Raw genomic sequence first — 14586 nt, 5'->3', positions numbered from 1 at the left:
ATACAAAGCACGGCTACATACCTTCACAGATGGAACCATCAAATAAGTTTCACTTATGAGAAGCTTTAGTGGTTTAAACTCCATATATCTAGAGAAGTAAAATGTAATACAAAGCACGGCTACATACCTTCACAGATGGAACCATCAAATAAGTTTCACTTATGAGAAGCTTTAGTGGTTTAAACTCCATATACCTAGAGAAACAAGCCTCCTAAATCTTACTACTATCCTCTGCTCCAGTCCTTTCTCAACCCTTCCTATCTACCTGGGAAGGCAACCCCTAATCCAAAATCATAATGCTATGCAGCCGGCGCTACGGACTTTCCGTCGTCATCATCGTCATCGTCATCATCATCGTTGTCTTCATAAATACAAGTGCGATGAATCGATTCATCGTCGATGATGACTGTATCAAACTCTAGAGTCATACTCTTGACAACCACCATTTTAGTGAAGTTAGGTGATCAAGGAGGAACTACCAGTAACTACATAGTAATGGAGCCACTTTCATCCTTTATTTATACTTGAAAGACTGGAATTAGCTTTACATTCTTCATCCTAAATTCCATTTAGGCTGCTTTGTTTTATCTCCATTTTTTTCATTTTCTCAAGCACATTATGGATGAAAAAGTAGAATTAGAGGTCCTTTCCATACATTTTCCATATGGGTCCCTCATTTAAAGGTTGCTCATGGAGGTTGTTTGCCTTGCACATTCCGCATGTGGAAGCAACAGTCAATGCACACTCTCAGGTTCCTTTGTCACGTGTAGGTCACATTCCATGTAGGATTGTGGAACAATCATAGTCCACTGTCCAAGGTTAAAAAGTCTTATGAACATGGGCTTCTTTGCCAAGTCTTGTTGGCCAGGATAGGGCACTTGTTGGGTAGCTTGTATGCCCAATATTAGCTCCAAACTCTTTTAGCCCAAAGAAGAAGTCTTAACCACAACTGCAACTAATGTTATGTTATTGGATTGGTCTTGGCTGACACTGATCCAGAGTGTGGGGAATTGGCCAGAATTGGTGGTAGATTGTTCTATATTTGTCAAGTTAGGCTGGACCTGTGAGATGCATTAATACTGATACAAATTTGCTATATTTGGTGGCTTAGCATATTAATACTGATACAGATTTGCTATATTTGGTGGCTCAGATGCTAATGTTTGAAACCTTGGTTATTTCTTGATCATCAGGCAACTATATTAAGAGCATGATTTAAAAAATTGGATTTCAGTTGAATCAGCCATGACCGATTCTGATTCCGGAAGTTCCAGAGCAGTCAATTCTAGGGTTTTTGGGACCAGATAGTTGGGTTTTAGCTTTTAGGGGCCAATTCTAGGGTTTTTGCGACTGATTTCGATCTGATCCAATGGCAAGGACCAATTCAAACCCCTGATTCCGAGTTTAAAATCCATGATTTAGAGCGCCTTCAATCTAAGAGACTGAGTCATTCAAAGAGTGATAGTTTTATCATACTGAATTAGTTGGTGGTCAAGAGTCAATAGTTGAGGATAATGTGAATGGCTAGGGATTTGAATGCATTCATGTGGGCTAAATGTGCCATATTCAGAATATGATCGGATGAGTCATTTAGTTTGTGCGACTTACTGCAGCTAATTAGGTATCAAAACCATGAAAGTGCAAAATGTAGATAATTGGTGAGGATGGCAATATTTAATTTCATTAATATTGCTTCATTTTCTTCTACTCAACGCCTTAGCTACAATTACAAAGTGCTTAGCAGATCTCACTTTATTATTTATCTTGCCAGATTTAGAAGACAAGAACATCTAAAGTAGTAAAATTTAATTGACAACAAACATCAACACAGAAACAAGCTTTGGGACATCAGTGATGTACTGGACCATACTCCTCTGCGAATTTCATGGCTTCCCCTGTTTATCATCCATCAATGAGCCAGACCCTGGAATCTGATCTCCAGGGGAGAGGAATGGAAGGAATGGTTTGAATGTTTGGTATGGTGGGAATGGAGGTACAGGAGGGAGTGCTGGAATGGTTGAAATTGCAGACAATGGGAAGATTGGTAGTAAAGATGTAGGAGACCAAAATTTGTTTTGGTTTGGACTTGGGTTTGGGTCATTCATTGAGCTTAGAGTTGGGCTTGAGTTCTTGTTTGAGGGTAAGCATGGTACTTGGAGAGATGGAGGTGTGGGGAGCAGAGGCTTGACTTGGGAAGGAATGGATTCAAGTGGGGAAGGGAATGTGGGGGGAATGGGGACCAAGAAGCCATTAGCATCATTAGGTACTGTACTCTGGTCATCATCTAGCAGACGACGCGACGCCACAGATAACATGTTGCAATAGAAAATCAAGAAGTGTATGGTAGGGAAGACTATTTTGGATGCCATAGCATCAAAGAGAGAGAGAGAGTTTAGATAAGTTTGATAGCTATGGACAAAGAGTTAATTTATAGGGTATGGAATGAGATACTAATTATCAATATGGGCACCTGGTAGTAAATGCTTGTAGCTTTCACAGTGGGTGTGCTCTCAACCTAATACTGCAAGTCTAGTTCTGGATGTATAGAAGTTAGGAAGTGGAGGAGAGGCATGAATGTGAGTAGTTTTCAGCTTAGCTCAACCACAGGATTAACTAAAGAAGGGTTTTGTTGGTTCTTGGTGGATACAATGTTCAAGATCTCATATACTTTCTCTACAGTCTCTAAGATGGAAGGATAAGAAACCAGTGTTTTAAACAACTGAAGGATCAGGCAATCCACCTTTTCACCCGAGTGATCAACTATGGATCAGAATATGTATCCCAAGCTGAATCCCATTAGATCATCATATATGGTCAGGTGGTTGGACCATTCAAACTGTTCTGAACACAACTTGACAATCATTAATATTGTGTTAGAATAGCAACAACATTAGACAGTAGTTGGGGACGAATGCATAACCACGAGGAAGAAATTAAACAAATAATCACACACAACATGAGGAATTTAATATGGTTCCGCAAGAATGCCTTCATCTATCCGAGATAACCGGAGATTTCCACTAAACCTGAAAAATTCTCTACACCACTCTCTATCTTACAATGCGATCTCCTTGCTAGTGTCTAGTGGATCCAGACAATATATAGAGAACCCAAAATCCCTAATCCCCACACAATTACAATTCTACCCTGTATATGTAGTGGACCCAAAATCCAACCCAACTACAAATACAAGTCCAATAATAATCATGTGGACGAACAAAATACAATGCGCAGAATACAAGGCACACACAACCTCAACAGTAGGTAATCAACATGGGCTCGTTTGGTTCAAATTTGCAGACCCAATATTTTCATTCATCACAAAGGTATATCTGTACATGGATCATTGACCACTAAACCCATGCTTGTAGGCTCGGGAACTGAGTCACTACAAATGTTACTTTTAGCTCTACAGATTTAGTCTCAGGATCACTAATTCTTTCAACGTCCCTACTTTGGAAGAGGAACCTTCAATGGTTGCGGATGATCATGAGGAACAACTCACTGCTTTCAGCTGATTACAAGAATTAAGAAAATGAATATAAGCCTCCCATTCTATTCCTCAATTATAATTTTTTTTATATATTCAAGCAAGGTTTTCAAGGATCCAAGACAAAGTGGATGAAGTAGAGAGATTTTGATGCATGGCTGATCAACCCCCATTTCAATTCTTCAATTAGATGTGGGTGAAGTGACAGCCTCCCCTTCAGGAATGGGAGGCTCTGAATGAATACTGATGGATCTAAGAGAGTGAATAGAGCTCTCTGGCTGTGGGGGTTACTGGGAGGGACTCTTAAGAGGATGTTTCTGTTAATGACACGGCGAAGTGCTACAGTTAAAATTGGCACTTTGGTTTGAGTTAAGGTGACTAGAACAGGATTGCAACTTTTCGCTAAGAGGGAATACCAAAATGCGATCATATAACTTGGATTAATCTTACAATGCCATCAACTTTATTGATGATTTGCTGAGAAGGCAATGGGAAGCTTGGTAGCACCTTTATCAGATTGATGCTCTAATAAGATCTTTCAACCAAATGTCATTCAAGTTTGTACAAAGGAGGTTAACAAGGCAGGTTACAAACTGCTGCTGTTGAGACTTTTCTACCAGTTGATAGTCCTGAGAGTCTCCCCAAGAATATCTACAGTTTTAAGAGGGATATCTCGGGACCAGTAGATGATAATATAATCCTGATGGAGTCTCCGTAATATTTTATTCAATTATTAGTATAATTATCACCTCCAATTCGCTGCCTGCTTCAATTTCCTCCAATTCTTCACATAGGAGCGGAAATGACCACCCTACTCCACCTTAGGCACAGTGTTTGGGCAGGGGGTAGGGTGGTCATTTCTGCTCTTATGTGAGGAATAGGAAGAAATTGAAGTGGGCAGCGAATTGGTAGGGATAACGATTCCCCTGTGCTTGGGAATGAGTGTATGGGCATTAACATGGGAAAGATTTTTTCATTCAAAACCGGGGGAGGGGGGGGGGTGTTGAGGGAAGAGTCATTTTGCGGAGTCCTGTGGTTCAAGCTGCACACAGATCTTTTTCTCTATTAATGTATTCACCTTAAAAAAAAAATTGTGGCTAGTTCAAAAGTATTGTTACCTTTTTTTTTTTTTTTTTTTTTTGAGGAATTGGTTCCTCCAAAGGACTTTCCCACGACCCAAATATCTATCACACGACCGCTCAAAGTTCAGATGAGCCTCAAATTTGGTTAAAAGGTAAACACAAAGATTCTCTACTTTGGCTGTTAAATTCCAGTCCTAATGGAGTTTTCAAAGTAACAATATAAACTTTCAAAATTCCAGATTAGGAGAATGCATAATAATGGTTAGAGTACTAGTAGATTTGCATGAACACATATGAGCACAATCTGACCTATATGTATTTATGGTATAACTTAAAAAAAGGTCTGGCTAGGTTGGGCAGGGCTCAGCACGAGACCTCAACCCTGACCCAGACCAACCCTAACTCAGGGTCAGAAATTTCCAACCCTGACACGCCCTCAGGGCCAGGGTATCTCATCCCAGGTCCTGTTCGGACTTGAGGCTGGCCAGAGCAGGTTCGGGCCTTCAGGGCCAAATTTGCACCCCTATGAATTATACTCATGTCAATGTACAAAAAGTGACCAATTCAACTTTCAAGCTTAGAGGTTCCATTGACCATTTGAGTTAAAAGATTCTGCTCACCCATTTCAGATGTTTCAGCCATAACTTAGAGATCCAGTCCCTTCAATGGGATGATGAATGCACCAATCTTCAAAATGAAAGTGCATGGGTTAAGCTTATCTTCCAATTCATGTCCCATCCATTGCTAACATATTAATGATTCGTTTTTTACAATGTTGCATGCACTACTCTTAAAATCTCCCTTTGAGCTACGGTTGTAGACTATATAAAATTTCCAATAACTTTCTTACAAGAATCAAGGTTAAATCGACTTTCGTTCAACTGGGTTTGGAATAAGAATTCTTTTTTGATGGATGGGATAGGAACTTTTTAGTCATTCGGACTTCTTTCCCTTGAGATTTCCCTTTGGAATTTTGCTGAGTACGCCAGCATCAAGCTTACTGTACTGGTTCTGAAGCTGTCCAAACAGATTATAAACAAAGTTGTCCACTTGATCTTCGTACCTTTCGTACAGGACCGGCAAAGTATGAGCAGCAACAAATCCTGAACCAACCAAATCACATGGTTTTCAATTGATTAAGCCTTACGGATGAAGGAAAAAAAACACAGAAACTGCTGATCTCATGTAGAGTATCTCCCTTGCCAAAATCAACACAATTTGGTGACTGAAAATTATAAGTCACATCTTATTTAATAGTTAATGAGTTAATTGCATCAGTTTCGGCATCAGGCTGGGAGACATCACTGAACCCATCAACAGTGGCAAGTCACATGCTGCTAGATTCAGCGCCAAGGTGAAAGCTGCACCACTGGTATGTATCATGCATGCAGTCTATCTATCCAGTAGGAACTAGAAATTTGTCCTGGTAATTATAGAAGATAGTAAGAAAGATCTCTCACCAACATAAAAAACAGTCAGAAAATTGCACCAGCTTCCGATAATAGCAGCAACAAACAGGACAAACACAACCTGTAAAGGAGTTAAAAAATTATTATACTCCAGAAAGAATATTAGAAGGTAAAAATGGGTCTCTACAAATAACCCAAAGGGTTGCAACTACTCATGATATAGCAATACAATAAAATATAAGGAAAACTATTTGAACCAGAGCAAATCAATAAAAATTGGCAAATGTGAAAAAATTTCTTCGATTACACTTTAATACTGTGTGGTACTATTCGGAGGCATTAGCATAAAGACAATCAATTAAATGTCACATTAGTCTTTGAATGCAAAAAGTGGATCCAAAGGATGATTCTCATGCCTTATTCATGTCAAACTATAAAAGCATTAAGGGTGTAGAAAAGTAAAATAGGACAAAGGTACACCACATATTTGACAAAATTCATTCTACTCCACGAAACATCAGAAAATCAAACTTTTTTCCTTCTCTTTACTCTTTTCATTGGGCAAGAAATTGGAAAATGCTGTTCCATGGGAAATTGACAGGAAAAAAACAAGAGATTTTGATACTTGTACTTTATCATAGATTCTCATCTTTTCTAATTTTTCAACCTAGGATTTAATTCACTTTTCTTATTTTTCTTTTTATAATCATAAAATGTTTTATTCCATGCTGCAAATAGAGTGGAAGGGAGAGCATGTAGAGCAAGTAAGCAGTATCCAATAAATAATCATACCATGACAAATTGCTTCAAGCTGCCTCCACATGCAACATCCTGAAGAAATCTTAGGCAACGATTGATTTCAGCACCAATTTCAGCGCCAATATTGGCAAAAATCTCCTCAGGCACAACAAAACGGGGCACTTTAGATGGGGACCTGTTATAGAAGAAAGATTTAGAACATCAACAATATATAAACCAGGGAAAGGAAAAGAGAAAATGACAAAAATTGTGTGTTTCAAATTACCTGTTCAATATACCGGAAGCATTAGACCATACAAACTGAGCAACCATGCCAATAACAAGGGCAAAGAACACCAAAGAAAGAAAATGGTAATTAAGCCATTCAAAGAGCACCCAGATTGCAGTTGCACCAGTCAAGACACTCCCAGATATCTTCTTGTTCCTCCATAACAAAACATCAGCAGCTACATAGTCAAGGATAAAGGAAAAGGATCAGGGAGTGCAAAAAGGATAATAAAACTAATATGGAAAAAGAATAGAAGAAACATCTTACACTTTCCACCCCCCAAAATATTATGAATAGTTTTCTGGCGTCCAAGTAGCCTATTCATCTGAGCAGAGACTGAATTTGATTTATCTTCCTCAAAAAATGACAGAGACTTCTGCTTTGGGACACTATCTGTAAATGTGTCCATTATGGTGCCCAAGAGTTTCTCGGCCGTAATCCCCTCAGACATCTTCCTTTTTTATCTTCAAGGTAACAATGAAAGTCATTCGAAGAATATGAAGCAAACAAATATTACACTCATATAGAATGCATGCAGATAATAGTAGATAAATGTATAAGCACAGAGAATTTTACAACAGCATAAATACTATTAAACGACTGTCTGGTCTGATATGTACACATATTCAAAAATCGACCAAGAGACAGAATCATTATTCCATGTTGTGGGACATCCACATCATCATAAGCATAGTTGTCACGTCGTCACGGCGATCCAAGTCGGTGGAGGGGTGTCATGTCGATATATCGACATGTCGCCCGCCATAACGCCATGGCGATCATATCGACCATGTTTTATTTTTTTATTTTCTCTATTTTTAATGTCATTTAGTATGCTATAATATATACCCTATAACATCAAAAATTAACATGAAAGTGTACTACTAATCTACTATGGTTTAATTCATGAAAGTGTAATATCCATTAGTGTATATGAAATCATGGATTATCAAATAATTGATAGCAATAGTCTTGTTGATAATAAAGTTGAAAAATCATGAGAGTTGAAATATGATTCATATGAAAGTGGCTACAAAAGTAACAAAACAAAAAAACAATTACAAGAATGTAATTTATATTGAGTGAATAAAGCTAATAAACAATCCATCTAAATAAAATAAAAAAATTTGCTGATGTGAATAAGTGATTGTGTATTAGTCAATAGTGTATTAATGTATTCTGTTTGCTGTTTTTTTATTTTTTTTATGTTAAGGAAAAAGCATTAAAATAAAAAATGGTTAAAAAAAATTATTGTTAAAAAATTAAGTTTTATAATTTGAAACAACCATGTCGCCCGATATGGCCATATGTCGTGGTATGGCGTCCATGGCGGCGCCATGGCGACGACATGGAGGCCATATTGGTCGATATTCTTACATCATCCATATCGGTGGTCGATATGCCCACTTCTCCAGCAATATGACGCCATGGCGGCTGGCGACGCCATGACAACTATGATCATAAGGCCATTATTCTACTTGATACCATTCACAAGAGTGTCTAAAAATAGAGCTGAACATAGGCAAAGTGTCATTATGGAAGTCCAATATACCATGAATCTATTGAAGGAACAAGGACAGGAGGGTATCTGGAACCGATCCCTCCCCCCTAAAATTGGTTTCTTTTCCTAGCAAATCATGTGTGGGAACATCCCAACAGATGAATCATTGAAAAGCTTGGGCGTTCCTTTGGTTTCCAAATGCCTTTGTGGTGCTCCATCAGCTTGTAAATCGACCTCCCATTGCTTGGTGGAGGGTGTGACGGCGTCCAAGGTTTGGAAATACTTCACCTTAATCTTTGATGTAGTAGTTCACACGTCACAGGATGCTAGGGGTCGTATGTTATTTTGGCATGAGCAAGCCAAAGCGAGAGGTGCTAGGGGAAAAATCATGGGCTTGGTGCCTTCCCTCATCTTTTGGGAGTTGTGGAAAGAAAGGAACAACAAAAGACAAGGCGGGAGACCAAGACCTACTAGTGTCATCATAGAGGTGGTAAAGAGTTGGGGGTGAAAGAAGCTCCCTTTGTTGATTTCCCTACAAGACCTCCCTCGTTTAGAGAAAACTTTGTCTTTCAAATTTTTAATATTACACCAACCCCCCCTCGGGTAAAGCCGCCTCTTGCTATTTATTGGTGCCCCCCCTTCTCTGCAGTAAAGCTTAATGTGGATGGAGCTTGCAGGGGGAACCCCGGAGTGGGTGGAGGAGGAGAAATTATTAGAGATGGAGAAGGAAAAGTCTTGGTTGCCTTCGCTAACTATTATGGAGCATGCACCAACTCAACTGCAAAATTCAGGGCCTTAAGGGATGGTTTGAAGCTCTGTGGGGAGATGGGCTTTGTAGACTTTCATGTAAATTCTGATTCAACTTTAGTTGTGCATTGCGTCTCCACAAAGAGATGCAACATTTGGAAGGGGTGGTACTGGTTCCATGAGATCCTGACTTTGACTCAAGCCCTTCGGCCGATGGTTACTTTCACCTTTAGAGAAGGAAACAGAGCAGCTGATTGGTTAGCCAATTATGCTTGTGATTCGGCGTCCAACACTACTTTCAATGCTTGGCCGGATATTCCGCCAGAGCTACGGAAAATTACTTGGGAGGACGCCACGGGTTTACCTGTAATTCGTACATAGTATTCTTTTGTGGGTATAGGGTTTTTAGTGTACAAATTCTTTATTTGATGAGAGAGAGAGATTCTTTTGTATCCTCGGGTTGGGGTAAGGTGGGTTATGTCCCCCCCTTGTATTTCTTGATCATTTAATTTTGGATTATTAATAAATTGCCAGGGGCCAGCCCGGGTCCCAGATAATATTCGGGATAAAAAAAAAAAAAAAAGGACAGGAGGGTAGATCAATTCTAACGTTGAAGATGAGGAAAATATTAAAAATCAAGATTCAATGATTATATGAATTTGAAGACACACTGGGAGGGAAGGTTAAGGTTGCTCAGCGGGTGATAAGTACCACAGATTTGACTGCTGAGAATGCAGATGAAAAACTGTGACTGATGCTATATTGTTACTATCACAACTGAAACTGAAAGGAGTTTGAAACAATGGGTAGTGTTCTTGCATTCAATACCTGATTGCATGTAGAGTGTACAATGGTTCTGCCCACTCAGCTTCGATCCCACACAAAAGAGTTAACTTCAGGCACATAGATGATTATGGATATGAAAATAATCAACCACTTGTTCTATTTATTGTCTTTCTTTAAAATTCACAGAATTTTTTCCCATCATAAATCATAAATAAAATAAATACAGAAAGAACACAAGGATGGATTAAGTTCAGTCTGCTATCTGTTACTAGCACGAGACAGAAGGCAAGTTTGACAGAATTAGCCCCCATGCCCGAGATTATTGGCTAAAGAGAAAGTGACATTGCAACAAGCGCTGCCCATTAATATGAGTCCTGGATAAGAATCTACAATGCACTAAAACTCCCTTGCTGACAATCCTTTTTAAAGAATTTCTTTTAAATGAAGAAAATTAAGGGATCTTATAACTCTAAAATTAGAACTTCCAAGAGATGAAGATCACAAAGCTCGTAATTGGATAGAATTCACTACAAAGTTTTGACTTTTATGACAACCTCTAAATAGTAAAAGTCACCACCCCAAGGAAGCAGTAAAACCAATCAATTGCCTCTTCTAGTTGTTCATTCAAAACATGATAAAAAAACGACTGCCTCTTATAGATTGACTGAATAATAATAGTAAAAAAAAATGGTCATGATTTGTAGGTTACAATCAACCACTGTCCATGGATACAAAGGACCAAGGTATTTTATCTCCAACAAACACGGCCATGAAGTTAACTCCATCCACAGGAATCTTCCATAAAAAATGTTGTCAACCATTTTCCATGAACTCAAAGGAGCAAGAGAAGTTTAACTCCAAAGGGAAGTACATTATGCAACTCTAATCCAGAAATCTCTCATTCAACGTAGTGCTTTTCATGGTTCAAAAATAAAAATACAGAGCACAAATTGAAGAAGAGATATTCATGTCAGAAAAAATAAATAAATAGATAGTTCACCAAAAGGGTACAAACTCAACAACAACTGCCATGAATTATGCTTAACGTCCATGAGAGGACAGCATGGACTGTTGTGCTTCAACACATATAGCAATCTCTAATGGCAAAACCAGTGTTCTGTTTGGTGCAGCTTAAAGAATGTTCTTTTAAATCCTTTTTGTTTAAAAAAAACTGAATTCTGTTTCTCCGGAGTCATAACTTGAGAAAGATAATTTACTATCGGAAATAAGAAAAAAAACCAACTTCCTTTTCTAGAAAGACCAGAGGATAGAGCTCTCAAAAATGAGATTATTTTCTGGACAAATCTCATACTCCTGTAAGAAATCATCCAAATCCTTTATTAAGACAATCGAAGAATTGGAAATGAAATGAAGGTTACCATGGATCAACATCCTTGATCTCAAAAGTTTATAATGAAACATGTAAGAACTACAAGTATATTTTATCTCGAACAGACCAATCAAGAAAGCTCCACCGCCATGAATCTTGCATCAAACCCTGTGATTCTATGCTTTTTAGGGAAAAAAAATCCTTTATGAAAGACTGTTTAAGATTTCCTTGTCAATGGTTCATAATCTCTGGGGTTCTTATGTGTGTCGTAAATAATATTTTTCTATTGACTTATCATTTATATGAAAATTGCGTATCTGTAAAAAGTATAACCATGTAAGTAAAGCAGGCATAAAAATATGCATTAATCAAATCATCAGTCACTCAATATGGATATGAGACTGGGAATAAAGATGCTCACCGTAAGTATTCACAGGGAAGAATAAAACATCTAGGTCATAAAATTCATTTAGGTATTTCTATTTCATAGATGTATGCAACAAGATAACAAATAAACATCTTATTACTTAGAACTCGTTTATTTAGGTTGCCTCAACATATTCTCTTTTATTCACAAAAAAGTAGAAGAGTTATTTCTTGAGCTGCACATCCACTTATATGCCATTAAACAAGTTGAGATCTCTGACCATAGATTTAAGTATAGACAGGCATTCCATTGCCAGGATGAAAATGTATGGGCTTAGAGGACATCCTTGTCGATAAGAAGGGCCTATGTGCTCAAAGCTACTAGCCTACTACCATTGAGTTAGATGGAGTAAGGGCAGGAGGAAATGAGAACAATTTCATTGAAATCAATGCAATGGAAAGTAAATTGAGCAAAAGAAATGAGAAGATTAACGACCCGAAAGACTAGAATCCCCATCCTTTATGAAACCTTATCACTTCAAAATAATATCCATGGCACTAATTCACTAGGAAAAGACAGCAAAACAAGACAGAAAGAGAACTGAGCAGGTTGGACAGTGGAGTACTAATGCCATGTGCTGAAGTAATAACATGGGAGAAGGACCAAAACGCTAGGCCCTTTTCTCCCACCGCCCCCAAAAACTCAAAAATAGTAATAAGTTCCTAATCAGTTGATAAAAACAGTAAATTCATACATAGTCACATACACACCATTGGCGCTACCAATAACCAAAAAATACAAAACAAACCCAAAAAAGAATGATGGAAAGTAAGATCAAATTCTCCCAATTAACTTTAGATTCTTCAATTACCCCATTCAGCAACCCAGTTAGCAGGAACTATATGGAAGCACAGAAGCACATAGACAATTAAAACTACATGAATCACAAACTTAATCCAACCAAAGAAAAAAAATTACAGTACAGATAGAACACAAAACAAGAAAAAAACTATACCATATGAAAACACTTAAATTGAAGAACCAAGAAGAAGGAGCACAAACATTCAAAGAATGAGAAGTTGAGCACCATAACCATTCTGCAAGCATTAACATCGCTTCTTGAACTAAAGAAGTGGTAAAGAAAAGATTGGAAATACTAACCACTTGAAGAAATTAGGGCTCTGATCAGAGATTCAGGAGCGCAGACAGAGCGAGAGAGAGAGAGAGAGAGAGAGGGAGAAAAGGGGTTGGTTGGTTCGAGCTTATTACGGTCACACACACAGCATGGGAATTGTGAAGGAAAGACCATTAGCCGCTGGACAAAAATGGCGTGCGTGGACGGAATAATCAATGAAATGGAAATATACAAAATTACCCTTAATATTCATAAAATTACAGAAAAACCCAATAAAGTTTTTCATTGTGCACGTGATGAAGGAAATTTGAGGTGTGCAGTTGATCGTCTATTTCAACGGAGGAACCATTGGATTGGAATCTATCATCTTGGCAATGATTGGATTTACTACAGATCCATACCGTTAGATTGGAATCGAATTCAATTGGTTGGTTACCTATGGCCCGATGATGAAAGATTCCAATCCAGAGGTTATTATCTTTCACTTGCAATAATTTTTGTAGACAATAATAGTCTATTCTAGCACAGCGCACCTGTGAAAACTGAAAGATGCGATTATCTTGTGGTGGGCCCTACTGGGGTCGATAAGATATTTGTCGCCTTCAAAAGTTGCCTTGCCCGGACTCTTGAAGCACGTGGGAATCGCAGTTGGAATATTAAATTTTAAAAAATTAGAATTCAGCCCTTTTACACATTTTTGATGATTTGTGAAAAGACCCTTTTTCTTAGTTTGTTATATTCCAATTGACCATTAACTGTTTAGAGTTTGAAATGTGGACCCTCGTTTATTTAATGGTTTGTCATAAAGACCCCTTTTGAAAGGTCGGTAGAGTGTGGGTAGTATTGAATTCATGGATTTAATGCACGGGCGGTATCGGGAAAGAGATCCTCTCCAATGCGCAGCCGATGGCTGGAGGCACTTGGGGTGTGTGTTCGGGTGTTCGTAACCGTTGGATGTGTGAGCTGGTGCACTGGAGAGTATCAGTGTCTACGATATGCCCCTGATTTTTTTTAATAGTTTCACCTTTGGTCCATATTGTTCCATCGATACAGAATCAACCAGGTATCAAGATCGGCCTATGCCAAATGCCAATATCAATACGGATCGCCCTGTGCCAATATTGACATGGATCGGTCAATCGATCAATCCGATACCAATACCTCAGAACATGATTGAATTGCCAACCGTTGGATTGGAATGTAGGAGGGTACTTATGTAACTATATGTTGTTGGATCTTCTAATGGTGCTGTCATTGAGAAGTAGGTTTCCATTAAAAAAAAAACCAAGGTTGGTTCTCTCCAATGACCATATGACCATGATGGCAGATTCATTGGCTCACGGAAAAAGACTGAATTTTCTGGTTAAGGCAACCAATAGGGTTGCTTTCCCATTGTTCCATGAAAGGATTTGTTTTCATGCAATGGAAGAGAGAGGCTTCTTTTTAAAACTTTAAAATTTTTTTTACCATTTATGTAAAAAATATAAGTCGCATCAGAAAAACATCCAAAAAAAAATAAGGGAAGTAGTTTTCTATCTAGGAGTGTGGCCTACGCCAACATTCTCATATTTTTATCTTTCTCCTCCTCAAAACAAGGGAGGCAGAGGTGTCTTTTCATATGAAGATGAGAAAAATAGACTAATGGGAGTGCTGACATAGACCGCACTCTCGAACAGAGAACTTTCTCCCAAAAGATAAATATTTTAAGGGTT

At 38.3% G+C, this 14586-nt stretch overlaps 1 protein-coding gene and 1 long non-coding RNA gene across 4 annotated transcripts; both read right to left on the bottom strand.

Moving 5' to 3' along the window:
* LOC122639696 lies at positions 1-603 on the bottom strand. The gene is made up of 2 exons (XR_006329558.1): positions 195-603; positions 1-88 (listed from the first exon to the last, which is right to left on the bottom strand). It is a non-coding gene; the product is annotated as an uncharacterized LOC122639696 (long non-coding RNA).
* A 4883-nt stretch (positions 604-5486) lies between these two features.
* On the bottom strand, positions 5487-13027 carry LOC122639695 (reticulon-like protein B8). 3 transcript variants are annotated; one of them, XM_043832597.1, is made up of 6 exons: positions 12901-13027; positions 7276-7472; positions 7006-7186; positions 6774-6915; positions 6033-6102; positions 5487-5675 (listed from the first exon to the last, which is right to left on the bottom strand). In XM_043832597.1, exons 2-6 carry the CDS (start codon positions 7457-7459, stop codon positions 5506-5508), a joined length of 747 nt encoding a protein of 248 aa, XP_043688532.1. In that variant the 5' UTR covers positions 7460-7472; positions 12901-13027; the 3' UTR covers positions 5487-5505. The 3 variants fall into 3 exon arrangements, with proteins under 3 accessions (XP_043688532.1, XP_043688531.1, XP_043688534.1); XM_043832596.1 differs by having other exon boundaries at positions 7276-7463; positions 12901-12999; XM_043832599.1 differs by lacking the exon at positions 12901-13027 and adding an exon at positions 7599-7638 and having other exon boundaries at positions 7276-7468.
* Between the last annotated feature and the right edge of the window lie 1559 nt (positions 13028-14586).

Source organism: Telopea speciosissima, chromosome 9, assembly GCF_018873765.1.
Source record: "Telopea speciosissima isolate NSW1024214 ecotype Mountain lineage chromosome 9, Tspe_v1, whole genome shotgun sequence".
In the NCBI taxonomy this organism is placed as follows: domain Eukaryota; kingdom Viridiplantae; phylum Streptophyta; class Magnoliopsida; order Proteales; family Proteaceae; genus Telopea; species Telopea speciosissima.
The sequence above is the reverse complement of the archived record's forward strand: the minus strand, read 5'-3'. Positions and strand labels throughout refer to the sequence as shown.